The sequence below is a fragment of the Anomaloglossus baeobatrachus genome, chromosome 6, assembly GCF_048569485.1.
Source record: "Anomaloglossus baeobatrachus isolate aAnoBae1 chromosome 6, aAnoBae1.hap1, whole genome shotgun sequence".
Lineage (NCBI taxonomy): Eukaryota > Metazoa > Chordata > Amphibia > Anura > Aromobatidae > Anomaloglossus > Anomaloglossus baeobatrachus.
In genome coordinates, this window is record NC_134358.1 from 45,310,118 (window position 1) to 45,333,124 (window position 23,007).

The window sequence follows — 23,007 nt, forward strand, 5'->3', positions numbered from 1 at the left end:
TAGGGGTAGGCTCACCCACTACAAAAACACCCCTTTTTCTCAACCATACACCTTCCATACCCTATACTTGTCCCACAGGCTCGGACTAGCCCACAGGAAAACCGGAGAATCCTCCGGTGGGCCCCTTCGCAGGAGTATAACACTTACTACACCCTCCAACATAATCAGTAGTGGGCACAATAAACTTGTTTCACTTGTACAGACAAAGGAAGCATCAAATCATTCATTCTACAAACTACCCAGTATATTCTTATACAGAAGCAGAAGTAAATTTTTTAATGTATTTATATGAATGTATTTGATCAGTGGCCCCTAGAGTCAATATTACTGGTAGATCCCTGCCCCCCAGTCTAACACTGCCAGTGCCCCCTATATGTTTGTGTAGGCCACTCCCCTTTCTACACCCCTGGACTCCAAGACTGATTCTGATGATGCTCAGGCACCACGCACAGAAAATATTTAGGAGCTTTCAGTGTGACGATCCCTATGAACCTCACAAAGGGGGATAAAAATTATTTCAATTTTTATATATTTCACCTTTTCAGAGGGTGACATAATATACAGTCATATGAAAAAGTTTGGGCACCCCTATTAATGTTAACCTTTTTTCTTTATAACAATTTGGGTTTTTGCTATTTCAGTTTCATATATCTAATAACTGATGGACTGAGTAATATTTCTGGATTGAAATGAGGTTTATTATACTAACAGAAAATGTGCAATCCGCATTTAACACTAGAACTACTGAAGTAGTCATTTTGACTACTTCGCACTATGTATTTCTATATAGGTGTCACGAGTCCAGTAGTTCTAGTGTTAAACAAAATTTGACTGGTGCAAAAGTATGGGCACCTCAACATAAAAGTGACATTAATATTTTGTAGATCCTCCTTTTGCAAAAATCACAGCCTCTAGTCGCTTCCTGTAGCTGTTAATGAGTTCCAGGATCCTGGATGAAGGAATATTTGACCATTCCTGTTTACAAAACAATTCCAGTTCAGTTAAGTTTGATGGACGAGCATGGACAGCCGCGTCACATCATCCCACAGATTTTCAATGATATTCAGGTCTAGGGACTGGGATGGCCATTCCAGAACATTGTAATTGTTCCTCTGCATGAATGCCTGAGTAGATTTGGAGCGGTGTTTTGGATCATTATCTTGCTGAAATATCCATCCCCTGCGTTACTTCAACTTCGTCACTGATTCTTGCACATTATTGTCAAGAATCTGCTGATACTGCGTTGAATCCATGCGACCCTCAACTTTAACAAGATTCCCGGTGCTGGCATTGGCCACACAGCCCCAAAGCATGATGGAACCTCCACCAAATTTTACTGTGGGTAGCAAGTGCTTTTCTTGGAATACCGTGTTTTTTTGCCTCCATGCAAAACGCCTTTTTGTATGACCAAACAACTCAATCTTTGTTTCATCAGTCCACAGGACCTTCTTCCAAAATGTAACTGGCTTGTCCAACTGTGCTTTTGCATACCTCAGGCGACTCTGCTTGTGGCGTGCTTGCAGAAACGGCTTCTTTCGCATCACTCTCCCATACAGCTTCTCCTTGTGCAAAGTGTGCTGTATTGTTGACCGATGCACATTGACACCATCTGCAGCAAGATGATGCTGCAGGTCTTTAGAGGTGGTCTGTGGATTGTCCTTGACTGTTCTCACCATTCTTCTTCTCTGCCTTTCTGATATTTTTCTTGGCCTGCCACTTCTGGGCTTAACAAGAACTGTACCTGTGTTCTCCTTTTCCTTACTATGTTCCTCACAGTGGAAACTGACAGTGTAAATCTCTGAGACAACTTTTTGTACCTTCCCCTGAACAACTATGTTGAATAATCTTTGTTTTCAGATCATTTGAGAGTTGTTTTGAGGAGCCCATGATGCCACTCTTCATAGGAGATTCAAATAGGAGAACAATTTGCAAGTGGCCACCTTAAATACCTTTTCTCATGATTGGATACACCTGCCTATGAAGTTCAAAGCTCAATGAGGTTACAAAACCAATTTAGTGCTTTAGTAAGTCAGTAAAAAGTAGTTAGGAGGGTTCAAATCAAGGAATTGATAAGGGTGCCCATACTTTTGCACCTGTCAAATTTAGTTTAAATGCAGATTGCACATTTTCTGTTAGTACAATAAACCTCATTTCAATCCAGAAATATTACTTAGTCCATCAGTTATTAGATATATGAAACTGAAATAGCAAAAACCCAAATTGTTATAAAGAAAAAAGGTTAACATTAATAGGGGTGCCCAAACCTTTTCATATGACTATACATATTTACACTGTATGTGTATATATATATATATATATATATATATATTGTATATATATGTATACATATATGTTTATATATATATATATTTATATATATAATATATATATATATATATATATATATATATGAAAAATATATATATATATGGTATGTACTAGCTGTAGAACCTGGCATTGCCCAGGATAGTAACTTAGCATTTCTCTGTCTCTCCCACTCTCCCTCTCTGTCTGTCTCTGTCTGTTTCTCTCTTTGTCTGTCTCTGTCTGTTTCTCTCTTTGTCTGTCTCTGTCTGTCTCTTTGACTGTCTCTCTCTATCCGTCTCTCTCTTTCTGTATCTCTGTGTCTCTGTCTCTATCAGTTACTCTTTATCTCTCTCTGACTGTCTCTCTGTCGGTCTCTCTATATCTGTCTCTCCCAGTCTCTGTCTCTCTCTGTCTGTCTGTCTCTCTCTCTCTCTCTGCCTGTTTGTCTGTCTTCCTGTCTCTCTCTGTTTATCTCTCTGTCTGTCTATGTCTCTCTTTATTTCTCTCTCTGTCTCTCTATCTGTCTCTCTCTTTTTCTGTCTCTCTCTCTATCCGTCTCTCCGTATTTGTCTCTATCCGTCTCTCCACAGAAATCATATTACCTCAAACATAAGTTTAATGCTAAGAATGTCCTTCATTACCTATAGCAACCAACCACAGCTCCTATTAATGACCTGTAGCTCCTAGCTCCATTGACTTTAATGGAGGCAGTTTTTTTGTAGGGCAAGTGTAATGCGCAGGGTTAAATTTTCTCTCAAAACATAGTCTATGAGGTTCCCTGAGTCACATGGGGTGTCTGTGCAAAATTTCGTGACTGTAAATGCGACGGTGCAAATTCCTTTAGCAGACATACACACACAGCTTTTTTTTATATATATATATATATATATATATATATATATATATATAATTTGTACAGGCATATAGATATACAGTCAGTGGCGTAACTAGAGTTGGATGGGCCCCGGTGCAAAGTTTAGACCTGGGCCCCCCCTCCACATACACAGACACTTAGGGTAGGGGATAATGACACTGACACTCGGGGTACAGGATAATGACGCTGACACTTGGCTCTCACCCACAGCACCCTGAAATCCCTCTATCAGCACCCAGCTTTCCTATGTTCTGATATTTATCTTGTCCTCAGCACCCAGCTTTCCCATATCAGAGCATGAGAAAGCTGGGTGCTGAGAGATGTATATCAGAACATGAGAAAGCTGGGTGCTGAGAGATGTATATCAGAACATGAGAAAGCTGGGTGCTGAGAGATGTATATCAGAACATGGGAAAGCTGGGTGCTGAGAGATGTATATCAGAACATGGGAAAGCTGGGTGCTGAGAGATGTATATCAGAACATGGGAAAGCTGGGTGCTGAGAGATGTATATCAGAACATGAGAAAGCTGGGTGCTGAGAGATGTATAGCAGAGCATGGGAAAGCTGGGTGCTGAGGGAAAGAGCCTTTTTCCCTCAGCACAAAACATTTCCATCCCATACTTGTATCTTTGTCCCCCCTGTATAAAGTTCTCAAAATACTATAACAGCCCCCACATAGCCTTCCAAATAATTGTATAAAGGGTCCCACATAACCCTTCATATATTAGAATGCAGATACATAGCCCTCCATATATTATAATGCACCCCCATAATCCTCCATGTATAAAGTAGCCCTTCAATTATAATGCATTTCCCATAGTTCTCCATGTATTAAAATTCACCCCATAGTACTTCATATATTATACTGCACCACATAGTCCTCCATGTTTTATAATGCACTTCCATAGTCCATGTATAAGGTAGCCTCCATAGTCCTCCATATATTATAATGCAGCCCCCATAGTCCTATATGTATTATAACACAACCCCATAAAACTTCAGATGGTATTATGCAGCCCCATACTCCTCCATGTATAATTCACCCCTATATTCCATGTATAAGGTGTCCCTTCATTTTGTATTATACAGCCCCCCCCCCGACCTCCATTTTAATGCAGCCCTATAGACCTCCAGTATAATGCAGCCTCATAGACCTCTATGTATATTACACCTCTATATTCAATGTATAAGGTGTCCTTCATGTTTATTATGCAGCCTCACCAGGCCTCCATATATAATAATGCAGCCAACCTCTCCAGGCCTCCATGTATAATATAGCAGCCAGCCTCCCAGGCCTCCATGTATAATATAGCAGCCAGCCTCCCCAGGCCTCCATGTATAATATAGCAGCCAGCCTCCCAGGCCTCCATGTATAATATAGCAGCCAGCCTCCCCAGACCTCCATATATAATAATGCAGCCAGCCTCCCCAGACCTCCATGTATAATAATGCAGCCAGCCTCCCCAGGCCTCCATGTATAATAATGCAGCCAGCCTTCCCAGACCTCCATGTATAATAATGCAGCCAGCCTCCCCAGGCCTCCATGTATAATAATGCAGCCAGCCTCCCCAGACCTCCATGTATAATAATGCAGCCAGCCTCCCCAGGCCTCCATGTATAATAATGCAGCCAGCCTCCCCAGACCTCCATGTATAATAATGCAGCCAGCCTCCCCAGGCCTCCATGTATAATAATGCAGCCAGCCTCCCCAGGCCTCCATGTATAATAATGCAGCCAGCCTCCCCAGGCCTCCATGTATAATAATGCAGCCAGCCTCCCCAGGCGTCCATGTATAATAATGCAGCCAGCCTCCCCATGCCTCCATGTATAATAATGCAGCCAGCCTCCCCAGGCCTCATGTATAATAATGCAGCCAGCCTCCCCAGGCCTCCATGTATAATAATGCTGCCAGCCTCCCCAGGCCTCATGTATAATAATGCTGCCAGCCTCCCCAGGCCTCCATCTATAATAATGCTGCCAGCCTCCCCAGGCCTCCATGTACAGTATCATGCAGCCTCCCCACCCCAGGCGTCCATGTACAGTATCATGCAGCCTCCCCACCCCAGGCCTCCATGTACAGTATCATGCAGCCTTCCCACCCCAGGCCTCCATGTACAGTATCATGCAGCCTCCCCACCCCAGGCCTCCATGTACAGTATCATGCAGCCTCCCCACCCCAGGCCTCCATGTACAGTATCAGGCAGCCTCCCCACCCCAGGCCTCCATGTACAGTATCAGGCAGCCTTCCCTCCCCAGGCCTCCATGTACAGTATCAGGCAGCCTTCCCACCCCAGGCCTCCATGTACAGTATCATGCAGCCTCCCCACCCCAGGCCTCCATGTACAGTATCAGGCAGCCTTCCCACCCCAGGCCTCCATGTACAGTATCAGGCAGCCTTCCCACCCCAGGCCTCCATGTACAGTATCAGGCAGCCTCCCCACCCCAGGCCTCCATGTACAGTATCAGGCAGCCTTCCCACCCCAGGCCTCCATGTACAGTATCATGCAGCCTCCCCACCCCAGGCCTCCATGTAGAGTATCAGGCAGCCTCCCCACCCCAGGCCTCCATGTACAGTATCATGCAGCCTCCCCACCCCAGGCCTCCATGTACAGTATCAGGCAGCCTCCCCACCCCAGGCCTCCATGTACAGTATCAGGCAGCCTTCCCACCCCAGGCCTCCATGTACAGTATCATGCAGCCTCCCCACCCCAGGCCTCCATGTACAGTATCAGGCAGCCTTCCCACCCCAGGCCTCCATGTACAGTATAATGCAGCCTCCCCACTCCAGGCCTCTGACCACCGTGTACTCACTTATATATATATATATATATATATATATATAAAAAAAAAAACAAGTACTCACCGCTCTCCTCCTTCCACTGCTGCTCTGTCCTGACGTCTCCTTGTTCCACTGCTGCTGTACTCCCTGCTCTCCTCCTTCCACTGCTGCTCGTCCTCCCCTCTCCTCGTTCTCCCGGTGCTGCGGTCGGCGTCCTCCCTCCCTGCGCTCTGTGCACTCAGCACAGCAGTCGCACAGGAGTGACGTCACCGTGCAGGCACAGGGGGAGAATGATGATGCAGAGCGGCGCCGGCCGCTCTATGCTTCATTATTACTGTGCGCGGTGACGGGGGAGGGGGGCCCCGGTGCCGCCGCTGACATCGGGCAGGAGGGCCCGGTGTCGGGGGCGGCAGCGGGTCATATAGTGGGCGCGTGCACTGTGACAGATCAGCGCAGCTTCTCTCTCACTGAGAGGAGCTGGCTGCTGATCTGCCGGGTCCCCGCGGGCCCCAAACCGCCCGGGCCCGGCCGCGATGGCGACCGCTGCGACCGCGGTAGTTACGCCACTGTATACAGTATATCTGTACATAGTTGTATGTTATACCTACAAAGAAAAGTATTATTGAGATTTTTAGGCTATGAAAAATATTCTCATAGGCAGCAGTGCAGTCAGGGGCTCACTGTTAGTGTCACTGCCACCCATACTTCTTTTTGCCAAGGTTAAAACCCATCAAAAACAAAATATAAATAGAAAATGAATGAAATCTATAAAGGCATCACCCAAGCTTTTGTCAGAAAGTCTGGTGTGCGCTTACCCCAACTGCACACTGGAAATAAGTAAGAACATTTACTGGGTCCCTTGGAAGAGACAGGACACAAAACTCAACATTTGCCTAATTGTTTTAGAATATGACTTAAAGGTAATTTCTCTGGTGCAATATGCAGTTCTGTGAGCATTTTGCTATTCCCTGCCTAACCGTCCTTGTATCTAGTAGCATAGATAAAAGGATCTATAGAAAATGTATTTCTAAAGATCCTTTATAATATGCTAATAAGGTCAGTGACTAGTCGCAAGGGCGTTACTTGCCTTGGGTAATCAGCCCCCTTAGCATGTAAGCATGCCCCGATGCCCAGCATCAGCGGCATGGTCGCTCTCACCTTTTTGCTGCCACCGCCCCGACACTGGTTTTCAGCTGAGTGCGCATGGATCAGAATGTCCCCGGACATCCAGTCATGTGCACTACACCAGTTTGAAGCTGGGACTCGTACACCCGGCTTCATAGTATGCGTGACTGGAAGTCTGGGACTTCTGATCATGCGCACTGAGCTGAAATCCAGCTTCAGGATGGTGGCAGCAAAAACGTGAGAGCGACCATGCCTCTGACGCTGCGCATTCATTAGCATGTTAGCACGCTCACAGGGACGCCCTAACATGATAAGAGGGCCGACTAGCCAAGGGAAGTAACGCCCTTATGACTAGTCCCTGGCCTCATTAGCATATCATAAAGGATCTTAGAAATACTTTTTCTATAGATCTGTTTATCTATGCTAGTGTATACAGGATCAGTTAGGCAGGGATTAGCAATATACACCCAGAACTGCTCATGGTTCTAGGTGCATATTTCACCTGACAGGTTCCTCTTAATATTTCCTAGTATTTTACTAGAAAAATACAAAAAAAAAAGTTCATTATGATTTTTTATATATCGTCACAATTTTTTTTAAACTTTTTTATGACCCTTATTACTATTTTACAACAGGATGAGCTGTGCTGAGATCCTTGTAGCCGCCCGCCGCCCGCCTGTCCACATCTGCTCCCTCCTTGATCAAAGTTTAACTTATCTAGCTGCCGATAAGTGAAGTCATAAATGTGATGGCCACCTCTAATTAATAATTAAAAAAGAGTCGTTACTGTTAGCGCCAGAGTTTTCCACATCATGTCACAAGTGGATGAACGTATTGATCGGACACAGAAAACACAATGGGTAGGACTGTGTCCACAGGATAGCAGAGCTTATCTCTAATCCTGCCGCTCACTATCGATCAATATGGACTCGCCCACGGGAATGATATATGATTCTGTGCAATATGGAGGTCCATGAAACCCACTATAAGGAACACTTTTACCACTTAGACCTGAAAATACAGCAGTGATGACCTGGATAGCATCCTTCTGCTTTTCCATTCTCCTCCACAAATGTCCCCAATACCAAAGAAGACCAATACCAGTAACGACCAGTGATAGTTGGGGTCCCTGTTGAAGATTTTGCATTGGGGACCACCAGCTTAACATTACGCCATTGTCTGTACTTCTCGGCTTACTGTGCTGCTTCTGTACATTGGCAGTCGTGTACTCCTGATTTCTGCAAAAATTCCCCACGTTTATCCAAAGTTTGCAAGAAATCTTTAGTTTTACACAAATTCAAGAGGCGCAACTTTTTAGGCATGGTGGTACACTTTCAATGTTAGATAAGAGCCCGAGACTTATGTGCCATATGTTGCACATTAAGGTAGAATTTAGCAAAAATTGGGATTTTTTTATGCATGTTAAAATGGTTGCAAAATGTTATGTTCCTGCCCCTGTTTTGGGTCTGCTTCATGTCAGGCTTTGCAGCAGCCAGGTGCCCTGCATTGGATGAACTGATTGGGCGTATTAAAGGGCTTGGGCTTGGGCTTGGGCTTGGACTTGGACTTGGACTTGGACTTGGACTTGGACTTGGGTGGGTGGGGGGGGGGGCAGAGGGGCAAATGTTCCCCCTGGCCGCTCCCCTAGCACCTGTGAGAAGCTGCCTTTTTCATCTTCAGTGCTCTGCGTGACAGCCATCATTTTAGCAGACATAGCACACATGGCTTCATAGAGCATGGCAAACAGTAATGTGGCCAGGCCGGCACACAAGCAGAAGGCCGCCCGGTGCACTATTCACGGCCTTGTCTGTTAGTGATGTCCATCAAGCAGCGCATCCTACGCAGCCACATACCCAGGAGGAGCTAGACAGGAGACAAGCGGGAGACGTGAGTGACGCTGCTGCCCGCTTCCCCATGTTAATGAGATCTCTAATATGTCTGTGTGTGCATGTATGATGTGTGTCCATGTATGATGTGTGTCTATGTATGTCAGTGTAAATAACTGTGGACATAATTATGTCTGTTTATATGTATTTTTGTGAATATGTCTTCAAGTATGTATATATGCGTGTATGTGTACATATCTGTGTACGTGTCTTTGTATGAACCCAGCAGGGCACTACTAGGTACTGCATCCTGACAAAGATGCAGGGCCTACCCCCAGAGACCTGGAAGACCAGTGCCGGTATCACCAAAACACATAACATCCCCAGTTCCCACTCCCAATTAGGGGTGACTGACTAGTCCGGGACCCAATGGATGGCCAGTCCAGTCCACTAGCCGACAACCCGGTGGGAGGGGACAGAGACAGAACGACAGAGGAGTCCGGTAGTGACAGTTGAAGGGGACGGATGTGTCTTCAGACGGGGTCGTGTAACAGTGACCTGGGTGGCGTAGGAGAGTGGTTGCCAGGGAGGCTACAGCCAGGTACCCCTGGAACCAGAGCACCGATGGGGCGCAGTGCCGTAGGTCAGGTGACAGCTTCAGGCAACCTGACAAATACCTGCAAAGTGAGGGGACCTTCATGGACCTCACTGACCCAAAGAATCCGGGGGCACCAGCAGTAAGGATTGAGCCAGGGACCGGAACAGAACACCGACCCTACAGGGTTCGCACTGCCCGTCATATGGACGAAAGACTGCCAAAAGACAGTAGGGGACCCACAACCGCTCCAAGCTACGGGGTCCCACCAACCAGTGAGAGGTGCCGGGAAAAGAGACTACCAGGTCACTACAAAGCCACTGGGACAAAAAGGACCAGGGGTTTGAACCAGCCATCCTCAGGGCCACAGCTCAACACCACTGTGAGTAAAACAGAAGTTGAACTTCATCCCCAATGTGTGGTCTCCCTACTTTCTGCATCGGATCCCACTATTCACTCCCAGGGGCCCGGTCCTACTTGTGGAGGGTCTACCATGCAGGCTGCCACTGTGACGCCCTGGGCAAGCCAGGGGTCACAGGTAATAATATCACCACACCCTACACCCCGGATAGGTACACCAAAGCTAAACCAAAAACCCTTGTTGCCTTCCTCCAGGGTCTGATGTCCACACCAGGGGGTGGGCCAGGCGGTTGGCTCCGCCCACCGAGGAGTTCACAGTCCTGGAGGCGGGAAAAGACAGGCAGTCTGGTTTGGAAGTTAGTGGAAGTTGAGGTTGAAGTTAGAGTGAAGTGGTAGAGGAGTTAAAGTGAAGGAGAAAGTGACAGTTTCGAAAGCCTGAAGTTGGTGCGGGTGTGTGCCCCGGACTGAGACAGCAAGGTTAACAGACGGCGGTGACCGTCTGCAGGAGAGGCTGATCGGAGGTTGCCGAAAGGACCGTGGACGGGTGGTGGCCCGGCGGTACCGGACCAGTATACAAGGAGAAGCCAGCACCATTGGCAGGGGCCTTTCGGATCCCGGCAAGGCTAGGAGTCGCCGTGAATTTGCCAAATCCGTCAGTGAAGGGGACCTCTGGGTATCCCAACAACTAAGTCCCGATTGAAGGCAACAGTTCAACCGTAGGAGAGAGACACCGCCACCGCCAAAGCACCAGTTTCTCAGGGCCAGCGCCTGCGGGCAAAGAGGGGCTCCTCCGGCCCATATCCAAGCCGGGGAGCGGGTTACCGGTGGGAACCCATCGCTACCAACATTTCACTAGGTGCAGGGACAGAGACCGTCACCGTCAACTACCGGGGAAAAGCAACAGCAGCCGTCCGTGGGAACCGTCTTTCCAGCTGTGTGTTTTACCGAGAACTGTGTCAACGTCTCAGGCTGAGTGAGTACCACCGTGCCGTGCGGCACAGCGCTGCCCCCGCGACCCTGCACCTCACCAGGCCCCGCACCTGGCCTGCCATCCATCCCTACCCCATCACCGGGCCCCGGGACAACCAACCCCCTACCCACGGAGGGGAGAAATAACAACAAAGCTGCTCCCTGTCACCGCTCCCGGGATCCCCATACAGAGCAGCGATGGTGTCCACACAATCACCACAACCGTGGGTGGCGTCACGGACAATAAATCCCCAAAACCAATCCCCTTTTCACTCACGGGCGAGGAGCGCCGCTCGAGTCCCTGGGATCCGGCCCATCGCTCGAGCCACCGAGCAGCAGAGGCCGCAGCAGCAGCGGCAGCCTGACCCGAGCAGTGGGAGAGTGCGGCGTCCCCTCCTCCACCCGCGACACCACCACCATCAGCCCCAGTGGTAACAGACTGTGCAGCGGCGGATTCATCACCATAACAGCAACCCGCAAGTGGCGTCATGATATAAACTCTCTAATATTCCCTGTATATAACCCCTTTTAAAAAGCGACCCTCAGGGTCACGGAACCGGCATCGGCCGTTACACAACCGTGACACAGCATCCCCGTACATATACGGCCCGGGACCGAGTATCCCATAGCCCTGGGCGACACATACTACGTGTGTGCTAATCTGCGAACTGTGTGCATGTCTGCATACCATTTATCTCTGTCTGCGTACTGTTTGTCTGCATATCTGTGTGTATTGCATGTCTGCGTACCATCTGTACATGCCTGCCTACTGTGTGTGTGCATGTCTGTATACTGTATATCTACATGTCTGTGTATTGTATGTGTGACGCCCTGGCAAAACCAGGTAGTCACAGTTAGGCCCCCGCACTACACCGTTCCCTCACTAGGAAACACACAGCCAACCAGAAACCCTAGTCACCCCCCCTTAGGGAAAGATAGACACACCAGTGGGCGTGACCAGGTGGTTGGGACACGCCCACCCGGGGGTCTAGACAGCCCGGGGTGGAAAAAACAGTAGTTTTTAGTCTAAAGTTCAGTTTGGAGAGGAGTGTGGGCTGGAGCTGGGTGTAGCACCAGCAGGAAAGTTCAAGTTAAACGGGTACCAGGGTAGGAGCACTGGTGCCACTGGCTAGGAGGCAGACGGTGGTCTCCGTCAGCAGGAGACAGGAAGACTGCTCGGCAGAACTGAGGTGGTCCGGGACAGGGTTGTAGCCCGCCGGTACCGACACGGGAAACTGACCCGGAAACCGTAGCACAAAGGGGGGTACTCGGACCCTGAAGCCAGGAGTGGAACCAAGCGGAACTGGTTAATTAACCGATTGAGGCCAGGACTAGAGGTCCTGTCCCACCCAAAGTCCCTCATAGAAGACAACAGCCCACCGATTAGGGATAAGAGGTCTCCGCCAGGGCCCATAGATCCCTCGGGCCAGCGTCTGCGGGCACGGCTCCTTAGGCCACATCCAGCCGGGAGCAGACTTTTGAGTTTCACACTAGGAAAGTCCACCTTACACAAAGCAGTGCAGGAAAAGGATAGAGACCACCAGCCGGGTGGGGGACCCGAACGCAACCGGCCGCGGCACCGGCCACCATCACCTTGGTTTACCAGAGACTTGTGTGTTTTACTAACAGTGAGTACACCAACACCCCCTGCGGTCGCCATTCCCTGCACCGACTCACCGGGTCCTGGGACCACCATCCCTACCCACGGAGGGGTTAACAACTTGCTGCACAACATCTCCCCCGGGTGCCCCATAACAGCAGTGGTGGTGTCCCACCTCACCACACACCATGAGTAGCATCACAAACTTACATCGGCCTAGCCCGTACATCTACGTCCCCCCATTTATTCGGCGTGTCCGCGAGACCCCCGGGTCCGGAGACCCCCGAGCCACCACCCCTGAAGGCCCGGATTCGAGCAGTGCCGGCTCCTGGCACGGGGGCGGCACATATGTGTGCAAGGCTGTATACTGTATGTGTGCATGTCTGCATATGGGTGTGCACGCCAGGAGAGGAACTCGCAGCGGAAAACTATCCTTAAAAGGTTAACTTCTGTGTGTTGGAGACACTCCGGGCATAAAAATACTGATGAAATACAGATTAAAAATACTGATGTGTGAATGAGGCCTTAAATAGTTATTTTGCTTTTTGTTACCGCCGTGCTCCGTTCGACCCTCTTCTGTGCCAGCGCCCACGAGTCCACCCCGGATCCACCGACACCACGTGAGCTCGCCCCCAAGTAACACAACAGAAGTGACTTTTTTAATACAACTGAGAGTTGTCTACAATATGTGACTTTTATATAGAAATGCACTAATCACATCCCAATTTCTCATCAATTTTAAGTTTTGTGAAGAAATATAAAAGAATTGTGTAATAAAACTTCTAGGCCAAATTTATCAATGAAATGTCCCAATATGAGGATAAATGTCCCCTAATAAGAATAACACTGGACAGATATCAAATAATACCTCTATACAGCGCTCAATAACAGCCCAATAGCATCATACAGCGACCAAATAATAGCGCAAAAATCAGTTAATTGGACTTTTCAGTATATAAATAATAGTAACATACAGTGACCAAATAGCAGCGCTATATACAGCCCAAATAACGGCACTTTTCTGTGACTACATAACCATGGGGAACCAATTCATAGCCCTATACAGTGCCCAAATAATAACACTTAATTGTAACTAAACTATACAGCTATACAGTGCCCAAATTATACCAATATACAATGACCAAATACCGCCAGAAAAAAACAAAGTATTACCAATATACTACCACTTACAATATCAAATTATAATACTGTACAGTACCCAAATAACTTGGCTTCCAAGATAGCAATAATCACTACCATAAGTGTGGTTAAATAATATACAGTATATCACAAAAGTGAGTACACCCCTCACAGTTTTGTCACTATTTATTATATCTTTTCATTGGACAGCACTGAAGATCTAACCCTGTGATACAATGTACAGTGTCAGTGTGCAGCTTGTATAACAGTGTACATTTGGTGTCCTCTAAATAACTCAACACACAGCCATTAATTTCTAAACCGCTGGCAACAAAAGTGAGTACACCCCTAAGTGAGAAATAGCCAAATTATGCCCAAAGCGTGAATATATTGTGCAGCCACCATTATTTTTCTAGCACGGCATTAAGTCTCTTTGACATGGAGGTCACTAGAGGTTCACAGGAGCCGCTGGATCCTCTTCAATCCTCCATGACGACATCGTGAAGCTGGTGGATGTTAGAGACTTTGCGCTCCTCCACCTTCTATTTGAGGAGGCCCCACAGATGCTCAGTAGGGTTTAGGTCTGGAGACGCTTGGCCGATCCAGCACCTTTACCCTCAGTTTCTTTAGTAAGGCAGTGGTTGTCTTGGACTTGTTTGGGATAGTTATCATGTTGGAATATGAAGGAACGGGATCATGCTCTGCTTCAGTATGTCACAGGACATGTTGGCATTCATGGTTCCCTCAATGAACTGTAGCCCCCACAGCCGGCAGCACTCAAGCAGCCCCAACCCATGGCAATCACACCACCATGCCTGACTGTAGGCAGGAAACACTTGTCTTTGTACTCCTCATCTGGTTACCACCACACACGCTTGACACCATCTGAACCTAATAGGTTTATCTTGGTCTCATCAGACCACAGGACGGTTCCAGTAATCCATGTCCTTAGTCTGCTTCTCTTAAGCAAATTGTTTGCGGATTTCTTGTGCATCATCTTTAGAGCAGGCTTCCTTCTGGGATGACAGCCGTGCAGATCAGTGTGATGCAGTGTGTTGTGTATGGTTTGAGCACTGACAGACGGACCCCCCATGTAAGTAACCTCTGCAGCAATTCTGGCAGCACTCATACGTCTGTTCCGAAAAGCCGACCTCTGGATATGCACTCAACTTCTTTGGTCAACCATGGCGAGGCTTGTTCTGAGGGGATCCTGTCTTATTAAACCACTGTATGGTCTTGGCCACTGTGCTGCAGCTTAGTGTCAGGGTGTTGGAAATCTTCTTATAGCCTCGGCCATCTTTATGTAGAGTAACAATTCTTTTTTTTAGATCTTCAGAGAATTATTTGCCATGAGGAGTCATGTTGATCTTCTAGTGACCAGTATGAGAGAGTGTGTGAGAGAGAACACCAAACGTAACACACCTGCTCCCCATTCACACCTGTCACCTTGTAACACTAATAAGCCACATGACACCAGGGAGGGAAAATGCCTAATTGGGGACAATTTGGCCATTTTCACTTAGGGGTGTACTCACTTTTGTTGACAGCAGTTTAGACATTAATGGCTGTGTGTTGAGTTATTTAGAAGACACCAATTTACTGTTATATAAGCTGCACACTGACTACTGTCATGTCAACAGCGCTGCAGCCAATAACTCAGCTCAGCCTCTCTGCTGATTAAGACTGCACAAACCGCTGAGCTCAGTGATTGGCTGCAGCGCAGTTAATGTTACATCACTGTTGCAACAAAAATCACGGAAAGTCTAATAATTGCTCCATTAGTGGCCGTGTGTATTTGTAGCCGTTCCTATCTGATAAATACTAATGTGTTTTCCGTGACGGTCGTTTTGGGCAGATGTCGGGAAATTCCAATGACCTGCCTATTATCAGAGCAATTTATCATGGTAAAAGCTATAAATAGGTTTTAGATGCATTACTGAAATCCAACTCACAAGCATTGCTGGCGACTTAGATATTGTCGGAGGCATTTACCAAAATTGGTGCAGAGGAAACGTGAAGCACAATAGAGACCGTGACTCCCCAAGGCTTCACCCCACGCTCCGGCATGGGCATTACAAAGAGAAAAGGTGGAGAAATATAACACATCTAGTTCTGTGCTGCTCCTTAAAGGAGTTTTTCCAGAATTGCCAATTACAATCTTACCTACATTGTTAGTGATGTGTCTGATCATTGGCGGCATACCCATTATACGCACCGCGGCGTTTAATAGGCATATACAACGCCACCGCTCTATTCAAAGTCTATAGGACAGACAGAGGTAGCCGAGTGCCAGAGGGGAAGTGTGTATTCTCAATCACTTTATTGAGGAGCATGCTGCTCCCCTGCCTCCCGGTGTCAGAGTTTATACCAACAAGCACTCTTATAGTGTCCGGCTATAGGAGGTCACAGCATTTGGCTGCTCAAACTGCTCCCTGACCTTCTATTATTTCTGCTTGGTTTTCATCTCTTTCCCTTTAGGACCCTGCGGAGTTCCTCAGGCTTTCAGCTGTTTTTCATCAGCACTTCCCTTGGTGTCTTTATATACCTTCACTTCCTATCACTCAGGGCTGGTGATAGCTCTTTTACCTTTAAAGGGAACCTGTCACCTAGAATATGCGTTCTGACCTATCAGGAGACGCATGTGTGCCCTAATTACACCTCCCTACCCATCCTTGTGTTGTAAAATTGGGTAATATGAAAGTAATTAAAAATGTTTTATTACCTTCATATTTCGTATGTAAATTAGAGAGCCGCTGGCCACATGGGCGGCGCCTTGCCCTATGGACGTCTGCATACTTTCCGTGGTATCACGCCCTGTGGCGTGATACCATGGAGTCACATGAGCGTCGTCCCCATCGCTCATTCTATCCTGCGCGTGTTTAGACTTACCATTGCAGCAGGCTTCTCTTCCGGGTTCTCCTCGTCACTTTCAGACGCGCACTGCGCATGTGCAGTGCGCGTCCGAAACCGGCGAGTAAACACCCGGAAAATAAGCCTGCCACAATGCGCGCAGGATAGAATGAGCGACGGGGACGTTGCTCATGTGACTCCATGGTATCACGCCCACAGGGGCGTGATACCACGGAAAGTATGCAGACGTCCATAGGGCAAGGCGCCGCTCATGTGGCTAGCGGTTCTCTAATTTACATAGGAAATATGAAGGTAATAAAACGTTTTTAATTACTTTCATATTACACAATTTTACAACACAAGGATGGGTAGGGAGGTGTAATTAGGGCACACATGCGTCTGCTGATAGGTCAGAACGCATATGCTAGGTGACAGGTTCCCTTTAACAAGTCTTCAGTGCAAGCAGTCGGCTTGCATGCATCTGGAGAAACTTTGTTGTGGTCATTGCAGTTTCTTTCCCTGAGTCATCTGGAGATACGTTGTTCCTTCACTTTCCCCCTGTTTGTTATCCCTGTGTGCCCTTTAGTGCTTAGTGGTTTTGACTAAGCACTCATCCCATCCGCTCCCTACCTAGGGCCTGTTTCAGGGTCAGTCAGGGTGAGGTAGTCGGCTCAGCGCATAGTTGCGGAATCTATCTGGGGTTGTGAGGGAAGCCAGGGCTCAGCGGTAGGCTTGGTCAAGGGTCACCATCTGCCACTTCTCTACACACAGGGTTTTCATTCTCTTTCACCGTTTGCTTGGTACCACCCTGTACCTAGTGTGACACCTGGTTTCCTGCTTCTCCGGGAGGGGGTGTATCCTGAAGATTGACAGTTCACACCAATGGCATGGATGTGCCGCTAGTCTGAACTGTGCACTCTCTGAAGCTTCCAGCAGAGACAGCTTTATCTCTGCAGCATTCGAGAAGTGCTGGGGGGACTGAAGATGGCTGAAATAGAGCTCCAAATCAATAGGAGATGGATGTGCAGTACCCAGCCTCGGCCACTATCAGAAGACCGAGCAGCTCCGGAACTGAGCATTTCCTGCACCGAGATCTGCTGATCACTGGGGGTGCAGGGTATTAGAACCTGGGCGATCAGACATTGCTGACCTATCCTAAGGATAGGCCATCAATGTAAAAGTAATTTAGCTTTATATTCACACTCGGTAGATTTGCTACCTAAGTTTCTATAACTATAACATCTTTTTCTTGAATGGAGCAGCAGTGCATGCTGGACCCTCACTCCAGTCATTGTCTGTGGACTGAAGAAGTAGACTACTTTTCTTATGGACAGAGAATAACTTTCAATCCTGGTAACACCCTATAATGGCCCCTATATACATTAGGAAAAGGCCGGTCAACCTGCTCTCTAATGTGTATGGAGATGACCAGACTGTCCCCCGACAGCAGATGCCGGAGTTTATTTCCTTCTCCTCATTGATGACACATGCACGCTCTGCCAATCTGGGCATGAGTATGTGTGAAGATATCAGGAGGAATAGCTGTTGGCTGAACGACTTCAATGGTACAGCAGCATGCAATATCGAAACCCCCTTCTACGAATGCTGCCATAACTGTGTATTTTATGCTTTAAATAAACTCTTTACATGTAGAGCAAAATCCACTTGACAAATTTTTTGGGGTAAAATGTTTCTGTTGGTCTTGAAATGTTTAAAAATAATAAAAATAATAATAATAATAATAATAATAAAAAAATAAATAATAATATAAATAACAATAATAATAGTGATAATAATATAAATAAAACATATTAATAATAATAATGGAAATTGCAACAATAATAGTGATAATAATAACAATAATAATAAATTATAATATAAATAACATAATAATAATAATAATAATAATAATAATAATAATAATAATAATAATAATAATAATGCAATTGCATATAACTGATTCCAAGAAAGCATAATACACCCTAATTAATAAAAAAAAATTATAAAAATAAACATGACAGATAATAACAGTAATCATTCTGCCTTCTAGATTTATTTATAATTGTGTGAAATCTTTGCCAATTCTCTGACCTTTGGCTTTCATTTTTGCTGCCAGAGTCCATCATCAATCCTCTGGTGTTCAATATACTGTACTGCAGAAATAATCAATGCCTCCATAGTAACTCAGGGCTCCGATGTTTAATATTCCCAGTGCACTAATAATTAATTCATAATTGATGTGGTCATTGTATACGAAACGGAAGAAATGCGTTGAGCAGTGATGAATTGATCCATTGTTTCTGGGGATCTTGTGTACTTTGTAGTAATGCTCTTCTAGGGCTACATATATTTGTCTAATTAAAGATCATTGTGGTCGGGGAGCCCTCATCGTTGTTTGTGGCCCGGGGAGCCTTCGTCATTGTTTGTGGCCAGGAAGCCCTCGTCCTTGTATGTGACCGGGGAGCCTTTGTCATTACTTGTGGCCAGGGAGATTTCATCGTTGTTTGTGGCCGGGGAGCCCTCGTCATTATTTGTAGCTGGGGAGCCCTCATTGTTTTTGTGCCCAGGGAGCCCTCATCATCATTTTTGGCTGGGGAGCCCTCGTCGTTACTTGTGGCCGGGGAGCCCTCGCTGTTGTTTGTGGCCGGGGAGACCTCAACATTGTTTGTGCCCAGGGAGCCCTTATCATTTTTGTCCCTAAGGAGCCCTCATCGTTTTTGTGCCCGGGGAGCCCTTGTCGATGTTTATGGTCGGGAAGCCCTTGTCGATGTTTACAGTCGGGGAGACCTTGCTGTCGTTTGTGGCCAGGGAGCCCTTGTTGTTGTTTGTGCCCGGGTAGCCCTCGTCGTTTTTTGTGTCCGAGGAGCCCTTTTCGATGTTTACGGCCGGGGAGCTCTCAACGTTGTTTGTGTTTGGGGAGCCCTCGCTGTCGTTTGTGGCCAGGGAGCCCTTGCTGTTGTTTGTGCCCGGGGAGCCCTTGCTGTTGTTTGTGCCCGGGAAGCCCTCGACGTTTTTTGTGCCCGGGGAGCCCTTATCGATGTTTACAGTCGGGGAGCCCTTGTCTACGTTTACGGTCGGGGGGCCCTTGTTGTTATTTGTGGCAAGGGAGCCCTCACTGTTGTTTGTGGCCGGGGATCCCTTGTAGTTGTTTGTGGTCGGGGAGCCCTCATCAGTGTTTGTGGCCGGGGAGCCCTCGTTGTTGCTCAATAGCATCAGAGGTGGAATCGAGGGATTTAGGGAGAGGATTCACCACTTTGCTCTCTGCTGTCATATCATTTCCACCTTTTTCTCTGTTTCCCTTATTTATTGGGTTATACTATGTAATATTAGTGTGTAGCCATATCATTGTGGATTATAGACTGTCATATTTTAAGCATCTAAAGATTAGAATTGTAATAATGTCTATGTCCTAAGTCCCCCACTTTACTTTAGATTTACTTTATTTTAGATTGCTGTGAGTAAAACGATGCTTCAGTCGATCATTCATCCTACAATCATCTTGGCCACTGTTCTCATACACAGCAGTGCCCAGCACTTCTATGCACGCTATGAGAAGACATCTCTGCTTATCTCCACGAGAACAAAAGCAATTATCAGTCTGATATTGGACATGTCCACGTCACGTCTTTCTCAACCATAAGTCGGACAATGCCCCCATAAATATTAGACAGTTGGCCAAACTTATAGATATTGCCTCAGTCTAATGTGCATGGGGGGGTTTACCTAGAGAACTTGTTTTTTTGATAAGCTGGTTGGGGACTATGTGTCTTAGATGAGCAGTTCAATGTGGTCACCATGCTGCATCCAGTTTTTTGTCCTTGTATCACTTTTTACAATCCTTGTTGCATCCGTTTTTCTCGAATGGAGAAAAACATTTTTTTTAGCCTCTATCCTATCCACTAAACACTAAAATACGGCACTACAGTTGACACCCATCTGCTATCCATTTTTTTTTTCACGGGGCAAGTTTCATCCGCAAAAAACGATCAAAGAGGAACAAGTCTCCTACTTTAAGGACAATCCACAAAAATGTAAAAAAAGGACATGTGAAAAGAGGCATTAATTGTAAAGGGTCCTTGATCTACAGTATCTGTAAAAAAACGGAGAGTACCCAAAAAAGAAAAACTTGTGAAATAGGCAAAATAAAAAAAAAAATTAAATAAAACAAAACACTGCCTAAACATTCTTAAATTGGGTCCTTGATATAGCTGTAAAAAAAATGGAAAGGAACAAAAATAACAAAAACTGTTGTAAAAGACACAAAATAAATAAATAAATAAATAAAACAAAACACAGCCTAAATATTCTTAAACTGGGTCCTTGATCTACCTGTAAAAAAACAGAGCGCACCCATAAAAATATTTTGAAAAATACAAAATAAAAAAAATAAAACAAAGTTACAGCAAAAATATTCTTATATTAGATCCTTGATCAATCTACAAAAAATGGAGAACACCAAAAAAAAAACCTGTTGTGAAAGACATAAAATAAAAAATATACATAATAATATAAAATAAATTAAAACAAAACACAGCATAAACATTCTTAAATTGGGTCCTTGATCTAAAGCATAAATATTATTACATTGGGTCCTTGATCTATCTGTAAAAAAAAATGGAAAGGACCAAAAACAAAAAAAACTGTCGTAATTGACACAAAATAAAAAATAAATAAATAAATAAAACAAAACAGCCTAAATATTCTTAAACTGGGTCATTGATCTACCTGTAAAAAAATGGAGCGCACCCAAAAACAAAATTGTGAAAAACACAAAATAAAAAAAATAAAACAAAACAGCATAAATATTCTTAAATTAGATCTTAGATCTATCTACAAAAAATGGAGAACACCAAAAAAAACTGTTGTGAAAGACATAAAATTAATATTCTTAAATTGGGTCCTTGATCTATCTGTATATAAAAATCAAAAAGGACCAAAAATAAAAAAAACTGTTGTAAAAGACACAAAATAAAAAAAAATCAATAAATAAATAAAACAAAACACAGCCTAAATATTCTTAAACTAGGTCATTGATCTATCTGTAAAAAAAAATCGGAAAGGACCAAAAATAAAAAAACTGTTGTAAAAGACACAAAATAAAAACTAAATAAATAAATAAAACAAAACACAGCCTAAATATTCTTAAACTAGGTCATTGATCTATCTGTAAAAAAAAATCGGAAAGGACCAAAAATAAAAAAACTGTTGTAAAAGACACAAAATAAAAACTAAATAAATAAATAAAACAAAACACAGCCTAAATAGTCTTAAACTAGGTCATTGATCTACCTGTAAAAAAACGGAGCGCACCCAAAAAAAACAAATTGTGAAAGACGCAAAATAAAAATAAATAAACAAAACACAGGACAAAATATTCTTAAATTGGATCCTTGATCTATCTACAAAAAAATGGAGAGCTCAAAAAAAAATTGTCATGAAATACATAAAATAAAAAATATAAATGAAAACAAAACACAACATAAATATTCTTAAATTGGGTCCTTGATCTACCTATAAAAAAAATGGAGAGCACCCCAAAAAAAATTGTGAAAGACACAAAATAAAAAAAATAAAACAAAACACAGCAAAAATATTCTTAAATTGGATCCTTGATCTATCTACAAAAAAATGGAGAACACCAAAAAAAACTGTCATGAAAAACATAAAATAAAAAATATAAATTAAAATAAAACACAGCATAAATATTCTTAAACTGGGTCCTTGATCTAAAGCATAAATATTAACTTGGGTTTAAAAAAAAGTTCAAAAATATAAATTTACATAAAAAATAAATTAAAATTCACAATGTAATATTAGTGACTAATATCAGGTAATAATTTATATCATGATCTATGTACTGTGCAGATATAGCAGAACTGAATCTCTCACGTATACCGTATGGTCCATTCATTTCATTGATGGATTATGTAGTGGGGCTAACCTGCAGTCCTATGTAAAACCCAAAACTACTTCAACCCATTTTGGTTTTAATTCTGTTTCTAACGAGTCTGGCTCTGCTACATCGCAATACCATGTCAGACATAGAGAACGCTTACATGGAAGTTGCCCATGGTCCTGTGCGTTGTTCTGCGGGAGAAGGAGTCTGCTGATAATGAGTCTGCGAGGAGTTGTCAGAGGCCAGTTTTATGAGATGAGCGGGATTAATGAATAACTTTCGCCATTATCTCATAGGCTACGTTACAGAGTTTTGGTGAGGGCAGAAAACTCCCGGTGAGTTATTTTTAGAGCCGCCCATCACAATGAACGCCACACTCTATGCCAAAATAAGTAAGAAAATTAGTCAAGAAGTAAATGAGTAGCCATTAATAGCTGTCATTTATCATCCCGAAGGTAAAATAATTCCTGCTGCATCCCTGATTATTTTTTTTCATTTTTTTATTATTCGTCCTACGGTTCCAGAGATATAGGCCTTTTTGGTGCTGATTTTTGCGTTCTTACAAGGGGCGTGGCTCACAGGATTCTCTGGGGCGGGTCTTTAGGCTGCTTTGCATAATTACCCTTTCAGCCATGCCCCTTTGAAAAGGATCATAAAAATGTGAGCTAAATAAAAAGGCCCATAT

The 23,007-nt window shown here is 45.0% G+C and overlaps 1 protein-coding gene across 1 annotated transcript in view; it reads right to left on the reverse strand.

Moving 5' to 3' along the window:
• The window catches only part of ANXA13 (annexin A13), a 73,336-nt gene extending 50,800 nt beyond the window's left edge, over positions 1–22,536 (reverse strand). The window contains exon 1 of the mRNA XM_075316200.1: positions 22,483–22,536. Within this exon, the coding sequence (XP_075172315.1) occupies positions 22,483–22,497 (15 nt within the window). The 5' untranslated portion in view covers positions 22,498–22,536. The remainder of the gene's footprint in view (positions 1–22,482) is intronic.
• Positions 22,537–23,007: the final 471 nt, after the last annotated feature.